The sequence below is a fragment of the Oncorhynchus masou genome, chromosome 2, assembly GCF_036934945.1.
Source record: "Oncorhynchus masou masou isolate Uvic2021 chromosome 2, UVic_Omas_1.1, whole genome shotgun sequence".
Taxonomy (NCBI): Eukaryota; Metazoa; Chordata; class Actinopteri; order Salmoniformes; family Salmonidae; genus Oncorhynchus; species Oncorhynchus masou.
The window spans coordinates 40,727,753-40,752,085 of record NC_088213.1 but is presented as its reverse complement, the minus strand read 5'-3'; the positions used below and the strand labels follow the sequence as shown (position 1 = coordinate 40,752,085).

The following is a 24,333-nucleotide window of genomic DNA, read 5'->3' as shown; positions in this document are numbered from 1 at the left end:
CATTCAAATGGTAACGAATACTTTTGGGTGTCAAGGAAAATGTAAGGAGTAAAAAGTACATTATTTTCATTAGGAATGTAGTGAAGTAAAAGTTGTCAAAAATATCAATACTACTTAAAAACTACTTAAGTAGTAATTTAAAGTATTTTTTACTTAAGTACTTTATACCACTATGTCTACACTTGTTGTGTTCGGCGCATGTGTCAAAGAACATTTTATTTTATTTGACATTTGCCCTCATATGTAAAAAAAAAAAGAACTGGTTTATTATTGGGAACGCCCATCAATAGAACCACCCCAGACGTTCAGCCAACGTCAATGTTCATTGGACGAGACTCCGTAAACCGGGGAAATTTTGAAAGGAGCATTTGCAACAATGATGTTTGTGTGAAAGTGCATTTCTTACCAAAGGCACTGTTAGTTAGCTAGCTCACCTGTCATTTCACTACTCAGGGCTGGATTGTACATTCGGACATCTGCCGTGGCTAGTTTGAAAGTTGCACAATGGCTGAAGAAGACGGTTGTTCATCTATGATGGAGTCTCAGTTTGAAGCAGGAGAAACGGCAGCGGATGGAATGATTTCGACAGCAGATTCAATTTCTTGTGAAAGTGGACAGAACAAGACAGACAAAGTGGATTTGGAGTCAAATGTCGAATTAGAAGAGGATGTCAGATATTTTAATTTGCGACAAGAAGATGTTGTCAGACAAGGTTTGTTTAACTATTGTTGCTCATTTCAACCGTGCAGCTAGCTAACTGGCTAATAACGTCGTTAGCAAGCTAACGTTAATTAGCTAAGAACATTGAGTAACGTTATCTAGCTAACTACTCTAACTAGCTAAACATGCAATGCCACCAACTGTTGACTCATAACAGCAAATAATGCTAGGTATGTATCATTAACCTATTTGCTTAATTTCAAAGAACTGTTAGAGGAATAGAGAAGTGTCAGCACCTATTCGTATGATTTTTGAATCTCCCCTTGATCATTACCCGCTTCTAGGCCATGCCCGATAAGTGAGTGATCATGAAGGAGATGGCAAATTAGAAGTGAACCACTTTACACTATGCATCCAAAGTAGTAAATTAGATACTCATCTAATTTAGGGTTGCAAAGGGTCGGATGTGAAATTAAGCCCTGGAATTTAGGTAATTTAGTTTAAATTCATCAAAAAAGTTAGCTTAACAGTGAACCTTTTTGTGGGATACACAAGTCAATTCTAGGTCTGGTGGCATATTTTGGTTAAACAGACCCCAATTTAATGGAATTGCAACCCTCTGCATGCGCAGTGCGTTCTTCCATCACACGTACAGCTGATTCTCAAGATCTTGCACATTAATGTGACGCTATTAAGCCCACACTACTACACTGTTTGAGCCAAGGACCGCATTCTTTCTGGTAAGTTATGATTACAATACTGGGTGGGGTGAATATATTTAGACTTTTTTGTTAACTAATAAATAGTAGCCTACAGCAAAGTGTGTTTAAATCATTTCTAACCCAAACATTTCTGCTAGTTAGTTTTGCTACGAGTTTTGCAAAAAAAGAAACGTCCCCTTTTCAAGACCCTGCCTTTCAAAGATAATTTGTGAAAATCCTAATAACTTCACAGGTCTTCATTGAAAAGGGTGTAAACACTGCTTCCCACGCTTGTTCAATGAGCCATAAACAATTAATTAACACGCACCTTGGAATGGTCATTATAACACTAACAGCTTACAGACGTAGGCAATTAAGGTCACAGTTATGAGAACTTAGGACACTAAAGAGGCCTGTCTACTGACTGAGAAACACCAAAAGAAAGATTCTTATTTTCAATGACTGCCTAGGAACGGTGGGTTAAATGCCTTGTTCAGGGGCAGAACGACAGATTCTTACCTCGTCTGCTCTGGGATTCAATCTTGCAACCTTACAGTTAACTAGTCCAATGCTATAACCACCTGCCTCTCATTGCACTCCACAAGGAGACTGCCTGTTGCGCGAATGCAGTAGAAGCCAAGGTAAGTTGCTAGCTAGCATTAAACTTCTTATAAAAAAAACAAATCAATCATAATCACTAGTTATAACTACACATGGTTGATATTACTAGTTTATCTTGTCCTGTGTTGCATATAAACGATGCAACGCTGGGGGATGATATAACAAAAGCGCATTTGTGTGCTTTTTTTCAATCGTTTGATTACTGTAGCTAACCATAAACACCAATGCCTTTCTTAAAATCAATACACAGAACTATATATTTTTTAACCTGCATATTTAGCTAAAAGAAATCCAGGTTATCAGGCAATATTAACCAGGTGAAATTGCGTCACTTATCTTGCGTTCATTGCACGCAGAGTCAGGGTATATGCAACAGTTTGGGCAGCCTGGCTCATTGCGAACTAATTTGCCAGAATTTTACTTAATTATGACATAACATTGAAGGTTGTGCAATGTGACAGGAATATTTAGACTTAGGGATGCCACCCGCTAGATAAAATACCGAACGGTTCCGTATTTCACTGAAATAATAAATGTTTTGTTTTCGAGATGATAGTTTCCGGATTCGACCATATTAATGACCTACGGCTCGTATTTCTGTGTGTTATGTTATAATTAACTCTATGATTTGATAGAGCAGTCTGACTGAGCGATGGTAGGCAGCAGCAGGCTCGTAAGCATTCATTCAAACAGCACTTTAGTGCGTTTTGCCAGCAGCTCTTTGCAAGCATAGGCTTGAAGTCATAAACAGCTCAATGAGCCTAATGGCTGGTGTACCCGATGTGAAATGGCTAGCTTGTTAGCTGGGTGCGCGCTAATAGTGTTTCAAATCTCACTTGCTCTGAGACTTGGAGTGGTTGTTCCCCTTGCTCTGCAAGGGCTGCGGCTTTTGTGGAGCGATGGGTAACGCTGCTTCAAGTGTGGCTGTTGTCGACGTGTTCCTGGTTCGAGCCCAGTTAGGGGAGAGGAGAGGGACGCAAGCTATACTGTTACACTGGCAATACTAAAGTGCCTATAAGAACATCCAATAGTCAAAGGTATATGAAATACAACTTAAACATTAGCTTTTTTACATGACACATATTGCACTTTTACTTCGCCAACACTTTGTTTTTGCATTATTTAAACCAAATTGAACATGTTTCATTATTTATGAGGCTAAATAGATTTTTATTGATGCATTATATTAAGTTAAAATAAGTGTTCATTCAGTATGGTTGTAATTGTCATTATTACAAATATATTTTTTTTAATCGCCCGAGTACTCGGTATTGGCTTTTTTTTGGTCCTCCAATAATCGGTATCGGCGTTGAAAAATCATAGCGGTCGACCTCTACTCTGGAGTGGGATTGATTTGGAGGTGAAGGGTCCGTCATTGTCTGGGGCGGTGTGTCACAGCATCATCGGACTGAGCTTGTTGTCATTGCAGGCAATCTCAATGAGGAGGAGATGCACTGCAGCACTTAATGTAGCTGGTTGGCCACACCAGATACTGACTCTTACTTTTTGATTTTGATTCCTCCCTTTGTTCAGGGACACATTATTCAATTTCTGTTAGTCACATGTCTGTGGAACTTGTTCAGTTTGTCTCAGTTGTTGAATTTTTATGTTCATACAAATATTTACACATGTTAAGTTTGCTGAAAATAAACAGTTGACAGTGAGGGGACGTTTTATTTTTTTTGTGGGTTTTAGTTTGCTTGAGCCTGCTAACTGAGTGTTAATTCACCTGTTTCTGTACATGTTTCAGTTGAAAACTATCTTACAAAGAAGTTGTTTAATAAAACTGCGTAACTATTTATCTGTACATGGAACTTTAAGTTTTTAAATTTTAATTAACACTTCTAGTTTTTACAGGATAATGCCACGGGCTCTATCTGATGTGTGGAGACATTTCACTGCAGCTAATGTAGAAGGAAAATCAGTGTACATTTGCAGATACTGTGCCATATCATATGTGAAGAATGCAGCAAAGATGCAGAATCATCTGGCCAAGTCCATAAAGTTCCCTCAGCGCTCACAACAAGCAACCTCCGACTTCTATTCTAGGTGAAAATGATGAATCGGACACCTAATCGATAGCAACAGCTCATGGTCCTTGAATCAGAAGTGTTTTACTCAATGGAGGAACGTAGTCAGAGAAATGCTGATGAATGACTTGCTCGAGCTGTGTATGCAACTGGTCCACCACTGATGCTCACAGGCAATGTGTGTTGGAAGAGATTTCTGAATGCCCTTCGCCCAGCATACACTCCTCCAACCAGACGTGCTTTGTCTACTCATTTGCTGCATGCAGAGTTTAAGTAAAGGTCAAGCAAATCATAGAGAAAGCAGAGTATTGCAATCATCTCCGATTGGTGGTCGAATGTTTGTAGAAAATTATTCCTTGCCCACATCTCCACCCCTCAACCAGTATTCTACAAGGGCACAGACACAAGGGACAACAGACACACCGGCTCTACATTGCAGATGAGCTGAAGGCAGTCATCAATTACCTTGGACCACAGAAGGTATTTGCACTGGTGACAGACAATTCTGCAAACATGAAGGCTGCTTGGTCTAAAGTGGAGGAGTCCTACCCTCACATCACACCCATTGGCTGTGCTGCTCATGCGTTGAATCTGCTCCTCAAGGACATCGTGGCACTGAAAACAATGGATACACTCTACAAGAGAGCCAAGGAAATGGTTAGGTATGTGAAGGGTCATAAAATTATAGCAGCAATCTACCTCACCAAGCAAAGTGAGAAGAATAAGAGCGCCACATTGAAGCTTCCCAGCAACACCCGTTGGGGTGGTGTTGTCATCATGTTTGTCTTCTGGAGGGGAAGGAGTCTCTCCAAGAAATGGCCATATCACAGTCTGCCAATATGGACAGCCCCATCAAGAGGATCCTCCTGGATGATTTATTTTGGGAGAGAATGGTAAGCAGCCTGAAACTACTGAAACCTATAGCAGTATGCATTGCGCGGATTGAGGGAGACAATGCTATCCTGTCTGATGTTCAGACTCTGCTTGCAGATGTAAGAGGAGAAATCTGTACTCCCCTGCCCACTTCACTGTTGATCCAAGCAGAGGAATCTGCAGTTCTGAAATACGTCAAAAGCGTGAAGCCTTCTGCCTGAAGCCCACACATGCTGCAGCGTGCATATTGGACCCCAAGTATGCTGGCAAGCGCATCCGGTCTGGTGCAGAGATCAACAAGGCCTATGTTGTCATCACTACTGTGTCTCGCCACCTTGGCCTGGATAAGGGCAAGGTTCTTGGAAGTCTGGCAAAGTACACTTCCAAGCCATGGCTTTGGGATGGAGATGCAATATGGAGGATGTGTCAACATATCTCATCAGCCACCTGGTGGAAGGGACTTTCTGGATCTGAGGCTATTACCCCTGTTGCCTCCATCCTCCAAATCCCACCAACATCAGCTGCCTCAAAGCGCAACTGGTCCTTGTTTGGGAACACACACCAAATCACGCAACAGGCTGACCAATACAAGAGTTGAAAAATTGGTGTTCATCCGGGCAAATGTGAGGCTTTTTGATCCTGACAACGAGCCATCCTCAACAGGGTTGGAAAGTGACCGTGATGAGGCCTCAGTCTGATGTTCAAGAGGTGGACATTGAGGAGGTGAAGGGAGAAGACATGGAAGCCTGCGAGGAAGCTTTAGTTTCAAGACTCATTTTACAGCTGTATGTTAAATGTTTTTGGGACTTGCGATGGATCGTTGGGGTCATTCAATTTTTCCCTTTGTTCAGTGAAATCATCCCATGTGAAGAACTCATTTAATTAAAGTTCAATTTGTAACTAAATTGTTTAAATTACTATTAGAATGATTTAATCATTTGCAATTATGTCTACTTATGATAGAAACAAACCTTTTACTTTGTCTCCATATGATATGGTAAATATATCCAATGCGAAAAACCTCTACATTTAAATGCTATTAATATTAATTTACATATTTCTGTTAATTCCTGTTAATTCCCATGGTTAGTTTCCACCTCCTGAATATTCCCCAAAATGTGCAACCCTAATGTAACTTTATTTTCTAACACAGAACTTTTCCAAAACGAGGAGGATGATGATGATGATGGTGACAGCGGCACAGCTTACTTCAACCCTGATATGGCTGGTACTCGGTTGCAACGTGCCGAACGCATAGGAGATGCCTCCCTACCTGACACCTTTCAGACAAATGAACTGCTTTATTACGAGAGATTCAAAGCCTATCAAGACTACATGCTAGGTATGTAACCTTCCCACGGTCTTGCATCAATTGTTGTCAAGGTTATTGGCTAAAGTGGTTAAAAGATGTTTACTACAACCATATTGATTGCTCTTCAACGCTAAAAAATTAAACTGACTTGAGGGGTTGTCTCAGATGCTGTCTGTGCTGTTGTTTTGGACAGGTGATTGTAAAACATCCGAGGTGAAGGCCTTCACGGCTGACTACCTGGAGAAGGTCCTGGAGCCTTGTGACTGGCAGGCACAGTGGTGCACAGACGTTTTTGATGTGCTAGTGGAGGTAAGTCACTTCGACCTGAAAGATTTCCCAGCAAGAGACTTGTCTAAAGGAGCTTTGCTTTCTCCACTGCATGAAATGAATTGGAACACTTGCACTTTGGATTTGGTTTTATAGTGAATCTGAATACAGAGGTCTGTTTAAACAGTGTGAAACAGCTGTCTTTTCCAATGTTATGCAGATTGTTAGATCTGATGGGCGAAGCAAAAGTAACTGAACAGGGTAGCCTAACCATTCAAACATGGGAAAAGTGTTATATGAAGGTTACAACCTCATACTTGTGACCTTTTCATCAGGTGGTGGATGTGAACTATAAGGAGCTGAAAGCCCAGGTCAAGCTAGTGGTGCCCCTGCAGTGTGAGACGAGAGGCTGCGAGCTGACGGAGGAGGCCATGAACACTCTCCTAGAGGCCACGCTGCAGAAAGTTCCTCTGCAGGAGCTCCGTGTGGTGTTTGATGAGTCTGGGGACTTTGACCAGACTGCACTGGCACTTGAGCACCTCCGGTAAGACCGTATTGTAAACAGGTTAACCACAGTTACAGTTGAAGTCTGAAGTTTGCATACAGCTTAGACAAATACATTTGAAGTCAGTTTTTCACAATTCCTGACATTTAAACCTAGTAAAAATGCCTTGTCTTAGGTCAGTTAGGATCACCACTTTATTTTAAGAATGTGAAATGCCAGAATAATAGGAGAGAATATTTTATATCAGCTTTCGTCACATTCCCAGGAAGCAGTGGCTTCCTCCTTGCTGAGCAGCCTTTCAGGTTATGTCGATATAGGACTCGTTTTACTGAGGATATAGATACTTCTGTACCTGTTTCTTCCAGCATCTTCACAATATCCTTTGCTGTTCTGTGATTGATTTGCACTTTTCGCACCGAAGTACGGTCATCTCTAGGAGACAGAACGCGTCTCCTTCCTGAGGGGTATGACGGCTGCGTGGTTCCATGGTGTTTATACTTGCGTACTATTGTTTGTACAGATGAACGTGGTTCCTTCAGGCCATTTGGAAATTGCTCCCAAGGATGAACCAGACTTGTGGAGGTCTACAATTTTTCTTCTGAGGTCTTGGCTGATTTATTTAGATTTTCCCATGATGTCAAGCAAAGGGGCACTGAGTTTGAAGGTAGGCCTTGAAATACAGCCATAGTTACACCTCAAATTGACTCGATGTCAATTAGCCTATCAGAAGCTTCTAAAGCTATGACATAATTTTCTGGAATTCTCCAAGCTGTTTAAAGGCACAGTCAACTTAGTGTATGTAAACTTCTGACCCACTGGTATTGTAATACAGTGAATTATAAGTGAAATAATCTGTGTAAAAACAATTGTTGGAAAACATTACTTGTCATGCGCAAAGTAGATGTCCTAACCGACTTGCCAAAACTACAGTTTAACAAGACCATTTTTGGAGTGGTTGAAAAATGAGATTTAATGACTCCAAGCTAAGTGTATGTCAACTTCCGACTTCAACTGTATTTCTTTCCACGTTAGAGGAGAAAGCACCAGAAAAAGTGCCGAAGGCGATTTGTTCCATTCCCCCCCGTAACAATTATTGAAACCTCTTGTTGTAGGAGTTTGCATGTGGTGGAACTGACATTTAATTTGGGTGTGCCTGACTTTAACGTCTCTTAATGTGTGTCTGAAAATGTGTTCCTCTTGTCTTTTGGTCCGCTTGATAGAACTTTAGAAAAAATTAACTTTTTCCTGTGAAGGAACTTCTTTTTTTGGAGTGGTTAAAGCTGCGGTATTTAACTTTTTTGCACATACATTTTCTCAGATACGATATGACAAACAGTCAAAAGATTGTAAATGGGCAGGCAAGACAGAACCGTCATATTATAGCCGCAGAATGTTTTTCTTCTATGTGATACTAAATAACAAGGGTGTGTAAATTTCGTGGTGTGACAGACACTGAGAAATAGCCTGAAGAGAGATGACACAGTGGAACAACTGGTTCTGCTTCTGTGCTGTGAAATCTCTTGTCTGAACTGTCTCAAACCTTTCTTCTTTTTTAGGTTTTTCTACAAACACATCTGGAGACAGTGGGACGACGAGGACGAGGATGATGACTTTGACTACTTTGTCAGATGTGTGGAGCCCCGCCTCAGGCTGTATGTGTAGAAGGTTGATAGTGTGGGGAATGGGAAGATTAGTCCGTGTGTGGGCTTGATTGGCACTTTCTCATTTAGGCTGTATTGGTTCAGATCTGCCAATGACACGGCTTGGTTGAACCCATTATTTGAATGCCACTATCAGAACGGCCATATGGCATAGGAACCTGTAGAGCTTTGCAAATCATTGCAGTTCAGGCGCACTTGAGCAAGCTCCATGTCTAATTGTTGGAGCTGGATATGCTCAAGGCTGTTGCAGTGAGAGGGTGCAGATTGTTATTTGGCCAATAGATGGCAGTGTGTACCTGGGGATTTTGAGCGTACTGTGGCTTTTTTTTTTTTTTTTTTTTTTTTTTTTAAATGGGTGGATATTTACGGGTGGAGACGAGGTTTAAGACGTCTTATTGGCTTCAGCAGAAATCCTAAAGCTTATTGCTCTAACAATCAGCTCCTAGTTTATACCAAGGACACTGTCGCCAATTTGCTTTTAAAGACAGTCTTTGTTACCCATTCACGACCGGCTCCTTAGAATCGAGACCCTCCTTGTTCAGAATCTCAATGTTCACCTGAATTTTTCTTTCTCCAAATAATGTTTAAGAACAGTTTCAAATTCTGGACAAGGCCATCAAAAAAAAAACAATGTTGTGCTCTGATCTTCTCCACTAGTTATCTCACCTTAACCTCTTAGCCCTCCAATGTTGCCGAACAGTTTGTTCCCAACACTCCTTCAAGACCACCTCCATAATGCAATTGTGTTTTTAAAAATACGTTTCTCTCCCTCTGTGGCTGTCAATCCTGCAGGTTTTATGATATTCTGGAAGATCGGGTGCCTGCTGGACTTGTGGCAGAGTATTACTCTCTTTTGGCACGCTGCTCTCAAAAGTTCCAGGAGTTCTCTAGCCTGCGGAACGGTATCAGCAGCGACTCTGAGTCGGAGCTGGACAACGTGTCCATGGTGGAGGGCCTAAGGATGTACGAGCAGATGGAGTCCCTGAAGCGCAAACTCCGGATCATGGAGAACCCGCTGCTCAGGTAACTGCCCAAGGGGACACGGGGTGGGAAGACTGAGAGGAGCTATCAGTGTCTCTGCAGTGTGTGTGTGTGTTGAGGGCATAGTTGTGTGACTGATGGAGTTGGTCTCTTTACGGAGGATGAAAATAAGACGACTGAGTAAAAGCTATTGGATTCACCTCTGTCCTTGAGCTAGTGTGTTTGACCTACACTGCCCCAGTTGATAGTAAAACACCTCACGTAATAACACTACAGTCCAGTTCAATGCACCATACTCTGGTTAGAATTAGAGGTTGACCGGTTATGATTTTTCAACGCCGATAGCGATTATTGATATATATTTGTAATAATGACAATTACAACAATACTGAATGATCACTTTTAACTTAATATAATATATCAATCAAATCAATTTGGTCTCAAATAAATAATGAAATATGTTCAATTTGGTTTAAATAATGCAAAAACATAGTGTTGGAGAATAAAGTAAAAGTGCAATATTTGCCATGTAAAAAATCTAAAGTTGAAGTTCCTTGCTCAGAACATGAGAACATATGAAAGCTGGTGGTTCCTTTTAACGTGAGTCTTCAATATTCCCAGGTAAGAAGTTTTAGGTTGTAGTTATTATAGGACTATTTCTCTCTCTAGCATTTGTATTTCATATACCTTTGACTATTGGATGTTCTTATAGGCACTATAGTATTGCTAGCCTAATCTTGGGAGTTGATAGGCTTGAAGTCATAAACGGCGCAATGCTTAAAGTACAGCGAAGAGCTACTGGCAAATGCAGGAAAGTGCTGTTTGAATGAATGCTTACGAGCCTGCTGCTGCCTACCACCGCTCAGCCAGACTGCTCTATCAAATATAAAGTCATAGACTTATAATAATAACACACAGAAATACAAGCCGTAGGTCATTAATATGGTCAAATCCGGAAACCATAATTTCGAAGAAAACAAATGTTTATTCTTTCAGTGAAATACGGAACTGTTCTGTATTTTATATAACATGTGGCATCCCTAAGTCTAAATATTGTTGTTACATTGCACAACCTTCAATGTTACGTCATAATTATGTACAATTCTGGCAAATTAGTTACGGTCTTTGTAAGGAAGAAATGGTCTTCACACAGTTCGCAATGAGCCAGGCAGCCCAAACTGCTTCATATACCCTGACTCTGCTGGCACAGAACACAAGAGAAGTGACACAATTTCCCGAGTTAAAAGAAATTCATGTTAGTGGGCAATATTAACCAAATATCCAGGTTTAAAAAATATATACTTGTGTATTGATTTTAAGAAAGGCATTGATGTTTATGGTTAGGTACACGTTGGTGCTACGACAGTGTTTTAAAAAAATTTTTTAATCATCACCCGTTTGGGGAAGTAGGCTGTGATTCGATAAATTAACAGGCACTGCATCGATTATATGCAACGCAGGACAAGCTAGATAACTACACATGATTGATATTACTAGTTTAACTAGGGATTATTTTAAGATTGATTGTTTTTTTTTACAAGTTTAATGTTAGCTAGCTTCTTACCTTGGCTCCTTGCTGCACTTGCGTAACGCAGTCTCCTTGTGGCGTGCAATGTAATCGGTGTCCCAAAATGACGATTACCGATTTGTTATGAAAACTTGAAATCGGACCCTGATTAATAGGTCGACCTCTTGTTAGAATACAAAAGGCACAGCAATTGACTTTATAGCTGCTCCTAATGCACACTTGGGCCTATACTTTGAGAGTCTATGGGAAAGGGGAACATTTACCTGCTCTGTCCAGTGCTGTACCATTCTGTTCGTCTCCATACATGTATTCTCTCCTGACACTGCAGGTATGTGCTGGGATACAAGGTGAACTCGGGGCAGCAGTCGTGCAGGGCCAAGGGGCCTCGTGCCTCAGGCGGCCGGATGGTCCATGTCGTGTCTCTCTCTACTACAGTTAGCCAGCTGCAGAGCCTGATGGCAGACATGCTTGGGCCCAAATTCTCAGGGGAAGAGTTTGAAGTACAGGTATGGCAAACAAATTAAAATGGTATTTCTAAATGTTTTATCCATAGCATATTGTATTTTGATCACATTTAAGTTGGCCCAGTTTTCCATTTCAAATGGCCTGTTTAATGAGATGACCAGAGATGAAACCCAATGGTTATGTTCTCTAACCATGTCTCACTTGTGTAAGGGTCTAATGCGCTTGGATTTGCCGAGGCGCTTGGGCTGTCTTTTTATATGACCTCCCTAGTTCCTGTAAACTGGCATTCCGCCAGGATTTGTCGAAGCTCTGTCTGTTCGCCTGAACGCCTCGGCTCTAGTATCTTTTGTATTCCACCGAGACGTCCGAAGCGGGAAAACAAGTGTTTCTGTGTCCATCTGTTTAGTCATGAGTGCAGATCTGTATTGTACAGACCGACTGTCTACTGGAACTGCTCTTGTGTTAAATGTTAGTTTCACAGTGAGCCCCTGCTGGCTGTGAGTGCCTGCTACGAGGGAGACGTGGTCATCATCCTTCCAGGACACTACAATGTCACCAGCTCCATCAGTATCCCAGACTCCATATCAGTGGAAGGTAACGTTTCACATGTCTGGTTGCTAGCTAGCATTAAACGTATCTTATAAAAACAATCAATCTTAACATAATCACTAGTGAACTACACATGGTTGATATTACTAGTTTATCTAGCTAGTCCTGCGTTGCATATCTATGCGGTGCCTGTTAATTTATCATTGAATCACAGCCTACTTCGCCAAACGGGTGATTTTTTATTTTTTTTAAGAAGCACATTCGTGAAAAAAACACTGTTGCACCAATGTGTACCTAACCATAAACATCAATGCTTTTCTTAAAATCAATACACAAGTATATGTTTTTAAACCTACATATTTAGTTAATATCGCCTGCTAACATGAATTTCTTTTAACTAAGGAAATTGTGTATCTTCTCTTGTGTTCTGTGCAACAGAGTCAGGGTAACGTTATATGCAGCAGTTTGGGCCGCCTGGCTCGTTACGAACTGTGTGAAGACCATTCCTTCCTAACAGACAGCCAACTTCGCCAAACGTTGCATAAATGTACCTGCATAAAACCTGCATATTTAGTTAAAAGAAATTCATGTTAGCAGGCAATATTAACTAGGGAAATTGTCACTTCTCTTGCGTTCATTGCACGCAGTCAGGTAAAATGCAACTGTTTGGGCCGCCTGGCCCGTTGTGAGCTAATTTGCCAGAATGTTACATAATTATGACATAACATTGAAGGTTGTGCAATGTAACAGCAATATTTGGACTTATGAATGCCACCCGTTAGATAAATTACGGAATGGTTCCGTATTTCACTGAAAGAATAAACTTTAGCGGTGGTAGGCAGCAGCAGGCTCGTAAGCATTCATTCAAACAGCACTTTCCTGTGTTGGCCAGCAGCTCTTTCGCAATGCTTCCAGCATTGAGCTGTTTAAGACTTTAAGCCTATCAACTCCCAAGATTAGGCTGGCAACACTAAAGTACCTATTAGAACATCCAATAGTCAAAGGTATATGAAATACAAATTCTATAGAGAGATAGTCCTATAATAACTACAACCTAAAACTTCTTACCTGGGAATATTGAAGACTCATGTTCTGAGCAAGGAACTTCAACTTTAGCTTTTTTACATGGCAAATATTGCACTTTCACTTTCTTCTCCAACGCTTTGTTTTTGCATTATTTAAACCAAATTGAACATATTTCATTATTTATTTGAGACTAAATTGATTTGATTGATATATTATATTAAGTTAAAATTGTTCATTCATTATTGTCGTAATTACAAATATATTTCGGCCGATTTTAATCTGTACTGGCATTTTTTGGTCCGCCGATATCGGCGTTGAAAAATCATACTCGGTCAACCTCTAGTCTGAATCCTTCCATCCTTTTCTCTCACTAAGGAATCTGTTGCTATGCTGTGACTAATGTGCTGCCAAGTACTGTTATGGCCATATGAAATCAAGTGTTCACCTGCAGATACTTTTACGGTACTGGCTGCACTATGTGGCCGTGTTCATGCTTTTCTTGAAGGTTAAACCACCCCTCAATGTACAGTAGATGGATTGAAATAAATGTATCGCAGAGAGTATGCGGGATGTACAGTTGGAGTCCTCGTAAAGCAAATGGAGCTTGATGGCGCGGTAAGCGTTTGAATGGGGGGTGATATTAATTAATAGAGAAGGCTAGCGCGGGTGAGGAGAGGTCAGAGCAGAGGCGCAGTTTTTTTTTGACATGGGGCTGTTTGTATGTGCTTGCCCTCCTGTGGTTCTAGGAACCCCCTGAAAGCTGAGATAAAGAGGGTGGGGAAATAAGACGCAGCACTGCCTGGCACTGTACCACGACAGGAGATGAGCAACTCAATTAGACCACCGCCGGATTACCATAATAGAATTCTCCCTCCCACCAAAGAGCCTTTGATATTTAGAGGAGCCAGGCACACAGGCGCTTATTGCTTTTGGGATATTGCTGTATCAAAGACAGGGGGGAAATGCATATGATCCATCTTCATAAGTATTGTGAGAATTTCCAAACGGTCTGTGTTCCTGAAGAGACCTTAGAATTCAATAGTGAGGAGGTTGTTGGTCAGCACTTGTTAAGAACAGAATGCATTTGTGATCTGCGATCAGTGCACCGGTTTTAGCATTTTAAATTAAAATTAATTCTCTAAGCAGCAGCACATTTTTGCCAGTCTTGAAGCCCACTGGGAATATGGTTTTCCTCTCCTGGAAGTGTGCATGGGCCTATGACTTTACCAATCGATATTCAGCCTTTGGCCTTTCCAATGGCAGCGTGTGGAACCCAGCCAGTGCTGTAGAATTGTTGGCCACATTGTGGAACATGTGTCTCCAGGCCATCTGTCAAGGAACAGAGAATAATGAACCCTAGCCATCAGAACACGGTCCATCACATTCTGCACTGTTGTACAGTGCTGCTTGCCTGGGATTGTGCTGAATCGCTACTTGTCATGTAAACCACTGCAAGGTCGGAAGGAGTGTTCAGACCCAACACTGGCCATTGATCCCTGAGCTAGTTGTCCCAGCTGTCAGCATGCAAAGAGCAAATTCAATTTATTCCATATGATAAGTCTTCTATGTACAGTTGGTGAGAAAATCAGTACGTTAAGTAGAGTATTGCAATATTATTTTTGCCGATTTCTTATCGAAATACCTTGACTCCACGTTTTAGATTGTTGCTAGGTAGTTAGCATTAGCTAGCGCTAGTCGGCTGTACATGCGCAAAAACCTATAGCTCATCATTCTATAGCTTGTTCGCCATTTAAAAAAACAAACATGTGAACGTGTTTTCAGCACTATTCTCCATGACCAACCAAAATAACTCTTTTCATAACTCTCTTGTCCCTCTGCCGTAGACAAATAGTGAGCAATATGTTTAGAACATCAAATCGCAATAAAATCACAGTATCGAATTGCAATACATGCTGTTTACACTGAGTATACCAAACATTAAGAACCTAATATTGAGTTGCACCTTCCCCTCAGAACAGCCTCAATTCGTCAGGGCATGAACTCTACCTGTCAAGCATTACACAGGAATGCTGGCCCATGTTGACTCCAATGCTTCCCACATTTGTCAAGTTGGCTGGATGTCTTTTGGGTGGTGGACCACTGTTGGTACACATGGGAAACTGTTGTGTGAAAAACCAAGCTACGTTGCAGTTCTTGACAAACCGGTGCGCCTGGCACCTAAACTCAGCAAAAAAGAAACGTGATCTCACTGTCAACTGTTAATTTTCAGCAAACTTAACATGTGTAAATATTTGTATGAACATAAGATTCAACAACTGAGACAAACTGAACAAGTTCCACAGACATGTAACTAACAGAAATGGAATAATGTGTCCTTGAACAAAAGGAGGTCAAAATCAAAAGTAAGTCAGTATCTGGTGTGGCCACCAGCTGCATTAAATGCTGCAGTGCATCTCCTCCACATGGCCTGCAGCAGATTTTCCAGTTCTTGCTGTGAATTGTTACCCCACTCTTCCACCAAGGCACCTGCAGGTTCCTGGACATTTCTGGGGGGGAATGGCCCTAGCCCTCACCCTCCGATCCAACAGGTCCCAGACGTGCTCAATGGGATTGAGATCTGGGCTCTTGGCAGAACACTGACATTCCTGCCTTGCAGGAAATCATGCACATAACGAGCAGTGTGACTGGTGGCATTGTCATGTTGGAGGGTCATGTCAGGAAGGGTACCACATGCGGGAGGAGGATGTCTTCCCTGTAACGCACAGCGTTGAGATTGCCTGCAATGACAACAAGCTCAGTCCGATGATGCTGTGACACACTGCCCCAGACAATGACGGATTATCCACCTCCAAATCGATCCCGCTCCAGAGTACAGGCCTCGGTGTAACGTTCATTCCTGAGACAAAACCGTGACTCCTCAGTGAAGAGCACTTTTTGCCAGTCCTGTCTGGTCCAGTGACGGTGGGTTTGTGCCCATAGGCGACGTAGTTGCCGGTGATATCTGGTGAGGACTTGCCTTACAACAGGCCTACAAGCCCTCAGTCCAGCCTCTCTCAGCCTATTACGGACAGTCTGAGCACTGATGGAGGGATTGTGCATATCTGGTGTAACTCGGGCAGTTGTTGTTGCCATCCTGTAGCTGTCCCGCAGGTGTGATGTTCGGATGTACCGATCCTGTGGTGGTCTTGTTACACGTGGTCTGCCACAGAGGGCGATCAGCTGTCTGTCCTGTCTCCCTGTAGCTCTGTCTGAGGCGTCTCACAGTACGGACATTGCAATGTATTGCCCTGGCCACATCTGCAGTCCTCATGCCTCCTTGAAGCATCCCTAAGGCACGTTCACGCAGATGAGCAGGGACACTGGGCGTTTTTGTTTTGGTGTTTTTCCAGAGTCAGTAGAAAGACCTCTTTAGTGTCCTAAGGTTTCATAACTGTGACTTTAATTGCCTACCGTCTGTAAGCTGTTCGTGTCTTAATCACCATTCCACAGCTGCATGTTCATTAATTGTTTATGTTTCATTGAACAAACATGAGAAAGTGTTTAAACCCTTTACAATGAAGATCTGTGAAGTTATTTGAATTTTTATGAATTATCATTGAAGGACAGGGTCCTGGAAAAAGGGATGTTTCTTTTTTTTTCAGCATATATATTTTAGATTCTTCAAAGTAGCCACCCTTTACCTTGATGACAGCTTCACAAAGACATGGTGGTTGGAACCGAAAATCTCACATTTGGACTCATCAGACCAAAGAACAGATTTCTTCCGGTCTAATGTCCATTGCTCGGGATTCTTGGCCCAAGCAAGTCTCTTCTTATTGGTGTCCTTTTTAGTAGTGGTTTCTTTGCAGCAATTTGACCATGAAGGGCTGATTCAACGCGGTCTCCTCTGAATAGTTGATGTTGTCTGTTACTTGAACTCTGATGTGCAGTAAATTTCTGAATTCTGAGACTGGTAACTCTAATGAACTTGGCCTCCGCAGTGGAGGATAACTCTTCCTTTCCTGTGGCAGTCCTCATGAGCCAATTTCTTCATCCGCGCTTGGTTTTTGCGACTGAACTTGAAGAAACTTTTTCAAAGTTGTTAATTTTCCAGATTGACTGACCTTCATGTCTTAATGATGGACTGTCGTTTCGCTTTGCTTATTTGAGCTGTTCTTGCCATAATATGGACTTTGAGTCTTTTACCAAAAATAGGCTAATCTTCTGTGTACCACCCCTTCCTTGTCACAGCACAACTGATTGGCTCAAATGCATTAAGATGTAAAGAAATTCCAGAAATTAACTTTTTAACAATGCATACCTGTTAATTGAAATGCTTTCCAAGTGACTACCTCATGAAGCTGGTTGAGAGAATGCCAAGAGTGTGTAAATGCAATGGTGTCTACTTTGAAGGATATAAAATATATTTTGATTTGTTAACCACTTTTTTTTTGGTTACAAGATTCCATATGTTATTTCGTAGTTTTGATGTCTTCACTATTCTGCAATGAAGATAATAGTAAAAGTAAAGGAAAAACCCTTGAATGAGTAGTTGTGTCCCAACTTTTGACTGGTACTGTATAGAATCTCAATATTCGCACTAGGCAATTCCCAGTCCTATGTACAATTCATGTAGTTTTGTGGTCATCAGCTGTCTTGTTCGGCACACAGCTAGTGTGTTGACCTCACACATGCAGAGATGCATGTAGACCAGAGCCTAAAATGAACACCTGCCAAATGTTGTTCAGACGTCTATTTCACCAGCCGCGTTGGTGGATTGGTCAGGGCTCCACAGTGCGAGCATTTCATTCGCATTTGTGAATAAAAATTGTAACATTTTGATATGTAGTTAAAGAGATTCTGTAGTATTTTAGCCTTTTTGTTTCATAGCTGGTAAATGTAATTGCACAAAGTAAAAACTATGAATCCCTATAGCCTATCTCACCTTGCTCTGCATCACTGCCTGGCTTGGGGGCTGTGCGCACATGAAGAGCTGAATGATTCATTTTTAGAAGCGCAGCACACAGACACAAGTTGGTCTAATTTATTTGAGACCAGTCTACTGAAGTGAGACTTGTTCCCTGTTTCTTTGCTATTTACAGTAGACTGTTTTGTTCACACGCCAGGTTTTTCAATGTTTGAGTTTCAACTATTAGGGAAGAGAAGACAACGCAGATACTAGTCATTCAGTCACACATGACTGGAGTCACATTACCATGGTAACCCCCTGTCCTTGAGGCAGGTGAATATTTTTCTCTGATATTTTGGTTAAAATAGGTCACAAAAAATTTAACAATATACCATATTACTTCTTACTAGTAATGCATTTGTTTTAGAAACATTACAAAGCATGCTAATCTGTGTTTTGTCCCTGAGTGGCTGGTAGAATTTTAAATCGACCTGCTATGGTGACTGGTGGACCAAAAAGTACATTTTAGGCCCTGATTTAGGCTAAATCTTTATTTTCAGGGTTTGGTCTACCTGATGAGGTGGTGATTGAGAAGAAGAACAAAGGGGACTCGTTTGTGGAGTCAACAGGAGCCGACGTGAAGATCTCCAACGTCAAGTTCATCCAGCACGACGCTATCGAAGGCATCCTCTGTGAGTCGTCTTCGTCCTCCCAATGTGATTCTGCCTCTACATCTACCCTGCTCCCCCCAGCTCTACTATCAGTCCACTCACTGGCCTGCATTAATAATTCTGCCTAAGCTGCTGGCGCTGCTTAACATCCGGCAACAGCCATATATCAATGACTTGCTAGGAGTAGAATGGGTTGTGTGTGTGTGTGTGTAACCATTCGGAATACTAGGATCTAGCTGGCATCTTCATTTTCTCCCTAGTGTCGATTTTCGTCTTATTTCCCTCTTGTTTCCAGGCGTACGTCAGGGTAAGCTGGAGATGGAGAACTGTGTCCTTCAGTGCGAGACGACCGGTGTCATTGTGCGGACGTCAGGCCACCTGACCATGAACATGTGTGACCTCTACGGCTCTAAGGTAAGAGGTCATTGCCACTTCTCATGGTGGCTTTCTTTTTTGATTGCTACAGATCTAGCTGTTATGTTAATCATTGTGTGTGTGTCTGAGGCCGTGCGGTAGCCTAGCTGTGTCTCTACATGCTGATAACTGTTGTGCTGTAGGGAGCTGGCGTGGAGATTTACCCGGGCAGTGTCTGCAGTATGGTGGGAAATGGCATACATCACTGCAAAGAAGGGATCCTGATCAAGGTAAGAGACTGAAGTTCTACTGGTCGTTTTCCAATCTGTGTATCACTGCTCCCAGCACGAGCACATCCAACCTTCATCTCTTTCTAGGTTGTTAAATTCTAAGCCTGTGGCATTATTTTCCCTCAACCGAAATTGAGTTTAGTGGAGAAAATGCGCGCACACACAGCGAAAAAACAAATATGGACTTATTTTCCTCGTGACCTCCAGACGACTTCTGGGGTCTTATCTCATTCCCTGAGGCTAGAACGGCAGTGTTTTTTTTATCGCTCCCTCAGAGCCTTCCTTCCTGTTGTCTCTGCCCGATGCGTTGGATTTGGCCAGGACAACTTAAGCAGGAAGACGGACGTGATGACTCTGTTTATGCCCGTCTCCCCCCCCAACTCTGTTGCTCAATTTGTCAACCTCCTCCATCCCATCTTCCAACAGGACTTTGCTGATGAGCTGGACACCATGCCCAAGATCACCATGGTGAACAACGTGATCCACAACAACGAGGGATACGGAGTGATCCTGGTCAAACCTAGTGACGCTGCAGCTGCACAGGGCGAGGCTGCACAGGGCGACGCTGCACAGGGAGACACCCCTTCAGGTACTAACTAGTTCCAAATCATTGGGAAGTTGTTATATGATAAGGGGTGGCGTACAGCAGAGTCTAGATGGAAACTCGTGATGCATTGACATTTTTGCATCAGTGGCGTTCCAAATTGAGTTTTGCCTTTCTGAAAATTATTCTGATTTGTAACAAGCTTTTAGATACAATACGAACATCACACATGCTACTGAAACTCTGACACGGTAGGAAGAGAATGTACGAAACAAGGGAATAAAACTGGGAAATGCATCTGAGGGGAAATGTAATATCTACTTCGAGCAAATGTAATTTGAGAGTTGAATGCCAGCGCTCCCATTCAAGCACATAATCCAATACTGAAGTTCTCCAGACTTCCAATTTTAGAATCAGCAAGACAGGATTTGGAAGGATTGCCACGTGAGACTAGGTACTAACCAAGTCTTACTCAGTGTTTCCCCACATAAATCGACTTACTGTTTCTGGAAGGCAGAGTTAGTTTCACTGGGAAGTTTAAATGAGCTTGACCTTCAGTCCAGGGCAGCTGCAGAATAAAAGATGCAGCTGAAGGTGGCATGGCTTAAAATACATCTGGAGTGCTCTCCATCTCTCGCCCTCTCCAGCGTCCTCTAACGGAATGTCCCTTATTGTTTGACCCCCCACCCCCAGTACACAGGAATAAATACCTCTACCCCAGACAGGGGAATGTGTGTAAATTTATAAAAAAAATGAACAAAGCCATCTCTTTTCAGATTACCTTTTAAAAATGTGAAATACAGCATTCATCAGTTTTTCAGACACACTACAAAGCCAACTGGGTAATAATTGTCATTTCGTTGTTATTGAAGATATGTCCATTATGTTGTTTATCTTCCGGAAATTAGCAAAACAAATGCTGTTGATTAATTAAACATTCCCCCCTTTAAACGTCGATGAGGCTGCTCGCATTTTGATTTGAAACTGTAAGAGCATGGCAATTATCGGCGATTGATCCGTAAGGGCACTCAGTTAAAATACTGTCAGTGTGATTTTTGAACAGAATGTATTAATATTTCACAGGAAGATGTGGTGTTTTCATAAACATGACATTCTGATTTGTCATGATGGAGAAGGAAGTGGTGGTATTAGGTCAATGTCACAGTGAGGTGTTGACAAGCCTGTCATGAACTGATTCATGTTATTTTCCAGATGAGCAACTGGATAAAGAAGAGGGGAAAGACGAGATGAAGGGCGAGGGGAAGCTGCAGGTGGATGTGCCCGTCATCGTGGTGGACGACTGCTCCGTGAAGGAACCAGTCTCCTATTCGTCTTGTTACGTCGTTCCTCCGGAGTTCACGGAGGGCAACGATGCCATCAAGAGGGAGCTGGTGGCCACGTCAGCCAAGAAGCAGCGACTCCAGAAGAGCAGGCTGAAGGAGCTGGGGGTGACCCAGGCAGATGACAACCTGCTCTCCCAGGAGATGTTTGTCTCCATACAGGACAACCAGTTCAGGAGGAACGGTATGGGCAGCTTCGGCACCTTCTTATACTGAGACTAACTGACCCGTCCTCCTGTTCTGCATTGCATACATGCAAAAACACTTTTACTTCATTTATTCCAACCTCGTTGTTAAATTTTGCTGCAGGGACTAGTGAGTGGGTATGTGTATTTTAAAATGCTTTTTTAAAAACATGGCTTTTTAACACAATTCTCATTTTAGTATACTGATATTGTGGATGCCTGAGTCTAATAAACTGAATTGTTTTCACGATGACACTGCGCCTCAAATGTCCTTTGCAAATTTGTTTTGTTTTGGATATTGTATAATTTATATTTATGGATATTATTAAGATGACACTGCTTGAAATTGTTTTGTGTTTGGGGAAATCATGTTGCCTTTTGAGTTAGTATCTCACCCTCACCTGTAGTTCTGGTCATTCCTTTGTCAAATGTTGCTGAAGGCACTCTAAACAATCAAAATCATGAGCCAATAAAATGAGTTTATATACGTTTTGATCTTTTTAGTTTTTTTTTACAACTGGACACAGGTCAGATGAGAGAGGGGGAAATCTACTTATTAAGAAGCTTAAGGCTTCACCTTTTATAAGATGCTCACAATTGTTTAATTCCAGTTGATTAATTTCCTTGGGATTAAAGGGCTGGTTAAACCTCATTACACCACAGGCAGTTTGATGAATTGCCTAATCCAGCATGCCCCTGTGAAATACACGTTGTACTGCCTCTTATGAGGTGTCCCAGGCTGACCTCAATAGACCATTTTTATTCCACAAATCCAAAACTGAATTAAATGCTGCCGGTAATCATTATTCCAGTGACTGCATCCAATGATGGATGAAAAAAAAAGTCTGGTGTTGAGTACAGTCTGACAAAAGTCCATATTTAGTTCAGCATTTGACTGGGAGAAGGGACTAATTGTATGTGAAATGGTTTTTGTTGAATTTAATATTTTTACAAACATTTGACCCAGAAACAACCTAGGGATTGATAGTTTCTTGTATTTCAGTGTTTTGTGTGTGTGTGTGGGGGATGTGTCAAGGCGTCCCTCCCCCCATCTGTTTATTCCCGGCAGGACTTGTTGCTATTGAATGACTTGAGCCTATCTGTAATTTCTGCATTAGGCAAAAGTTCCTTGGTTCGAATACCCGAGCCGACAAGGGGAACCATCTGTCTGTGCCCTTCAAGGCACTTAACCTTCATTTGCTCCAGTGTATGTGACAATCAAACTTTTTTTTAAAAGCGAGATTAATGCCAAAAATAACTTTATCAAGAATAGGTCTGTACACTGGATATTGGAAATGAACAAGGTCCAGGTGGGTTTTCATTCTGTCAAAATTTAGGAACCAATTATTGGTAGGACTGCTCACTGCCCAGGGAACGTGTGGTTTTGTATTGAGAACTATACAGGGGATTATTATAGATTTTACCCAACGTTTCAGTGACATGCTAGAGATGTCAAAACAGAATGGTCGGAGAAAGAAATTGCAGGGCTTGTGACAAATGTTTTATCTTCAAAAGAGTAGAATTCAAGGAGGACCAAAACTAGAGCTCTGGGCGATGGACAGTGGAAAGTGCTGTTTGAAGTAGTGTCCTTTATAAATAGTGTCTACAGGAACGAGCAGTGACCATCATTCTGGGGGAGAGGGAAGGGTCTGTCCTTAAACTACTGTGAGACCAGTGCTTTGTCATATGAGGGGCAGATAGCCGTTTGGCCGCCTTTCAGCCTCACTTTATTTATCTCAAACATTTGTCCAAATACACAAAGTCAGTAGCTCCACTCCCTCTTAGCTTTTATGTTAAAAATACATTTTCTGACAGTGTATTATGAATTGTTTGATAGGCCTAAATGGCTGCATTCACACAGTCTGCTCAATTCTGACCTTTTGCCAAATGAATGGCAAAATAGCTAATCTTATTGATCAAAAAAACAATTTGTGACAATCGCAGTTTGTTAATGAATACTATTCCAGTCTTTAAATGAGGAGTTTGAGACTTGTCTTCTTATGATACATTTTTTCAATTTGCTATGAGAAATCATATTATTTGAATTAATAAATGACTTCCAGTTGGCAGTTAGCTGTGTCAGGGTAGTTCCACCTCTCCCCATGACTTTGTCATGCCTGCAATTCTCCTGGTGTCCCTCACATTTGCCATTTCCACTGAATATATTGTAAGAAAGGGAAACGTGTATTACACTGTGTGTGTGTGAGAGATATATTCTGTAGCTAGCTGAAGGTAATGTCAGCCTATTACTTATGAAAATATTTAAAGCCCTATTACTAGGCTGTTTAAAATCATAACAAATTCAATACAATTGTAGGCTAACTCTATAAGCTGCCCCTGCACAATCAATGAACCAACAGTATAGCCTAGGCCTTTACGTTTCCCCTCGGACTCATGCAAAGAAAGTTTGGAGCATAGAATAATGTAACAGTCCATTCAGTATGCATAAAAATACAGTCCACTTTCAAAGCCAATTACTAGAATTGGTTGCATTTTGGAGTATATGCCAGACCAATTATGTCCAAAGACATCTTAAATAATTAAAAAATATATATTTCTGCCAATGCTTAATATGCGGTAGGCTATGTATTGTAACGTCATAATTTTAATGCAGTTTTTTTCATGCTTGGCCTCATATGCCTATGTGAATGCAATAAGCTTGAATATGCTTATGGGTGTTTTAAATGAATCATCACCTTAAAAAGCTGTGTCCGTTTTGTTGTGTTAGACTTTGAAACAACATCCACAACTACCATGCTTTCCACTCCGTGTCATACTGTTGTTGAAATCAAATCAAATGTATTTATATAGCCCTTTGTACATCAGCTGATATCTCAAAGTGCTATACAGAAACCCAGCCTGAAAACCCCAAACAGCAAGCAATGCAGGTGTAGAAGCACGGTGGCTAGGAAAAACTCCCT

General features: G+C 41.6%; 1 protein-coding gene across 1 annotated transcript; it reads left to right on the top strand.

The window, feature by feature from the left end:
* Positions 1-336: 336 nt before the first annotated feature.
* Positions 337-21,899, top strand: LOC135504856 (SHC SH2 domain-binding protein 1-like). The gene is made up of 13 exons (XM_064923758.1): positions 337-712; positions 6,039-6,227; positions 6,391-6,506; positions 6,800-7,008; positions 8,526-8,621; positions 9,423-9,653; positions 11,468-11,645; positions 12,078-12,198; positions 18,589-18,720; positions 18,995-19,113; positions 19,257-19,343; positions 19,770-19,932; positions 21,100-21,899. The coding sequence occupies exons 1-13, from the start codon at positions 505-507 to the stop codon at positions 21,441-21,443; spliced, it is 2,193 nt and encodes a 730-aa protein (XP_064779830.1). The 5' UTR covers positions 337-504; the 3' UTR covers positions 21,444-21,899.
* Positions 21,900-24,333: the final 2,434 nt, after the last annotated feature.

Excerpts from the sequence above, each read along its gene's own strand:
- LOC135504856 (XM_064923758.1), top strand. The coding sequence starts at position 505 with ATGGCTGAAGAAGACGGTTGTTCATCTATGATGGAGTCTCAGTTTGAA. Across the intron at positions 6,507-6,799 it reads TTTTTGATGTGCTAGTGGAG|GTGGTGGATGTGAACTATAA; the intron begins GTAAGTCACTTC and ends CCTTTTCATCAG. Across the intron at positions 19,344-19,769 it reads AAGAAGGGATCCTGATCAAG|GACTTTGCTGATGAGCTGGA; the intron begins GTAAGAGACTGA and ends ATCTTCCAACAG.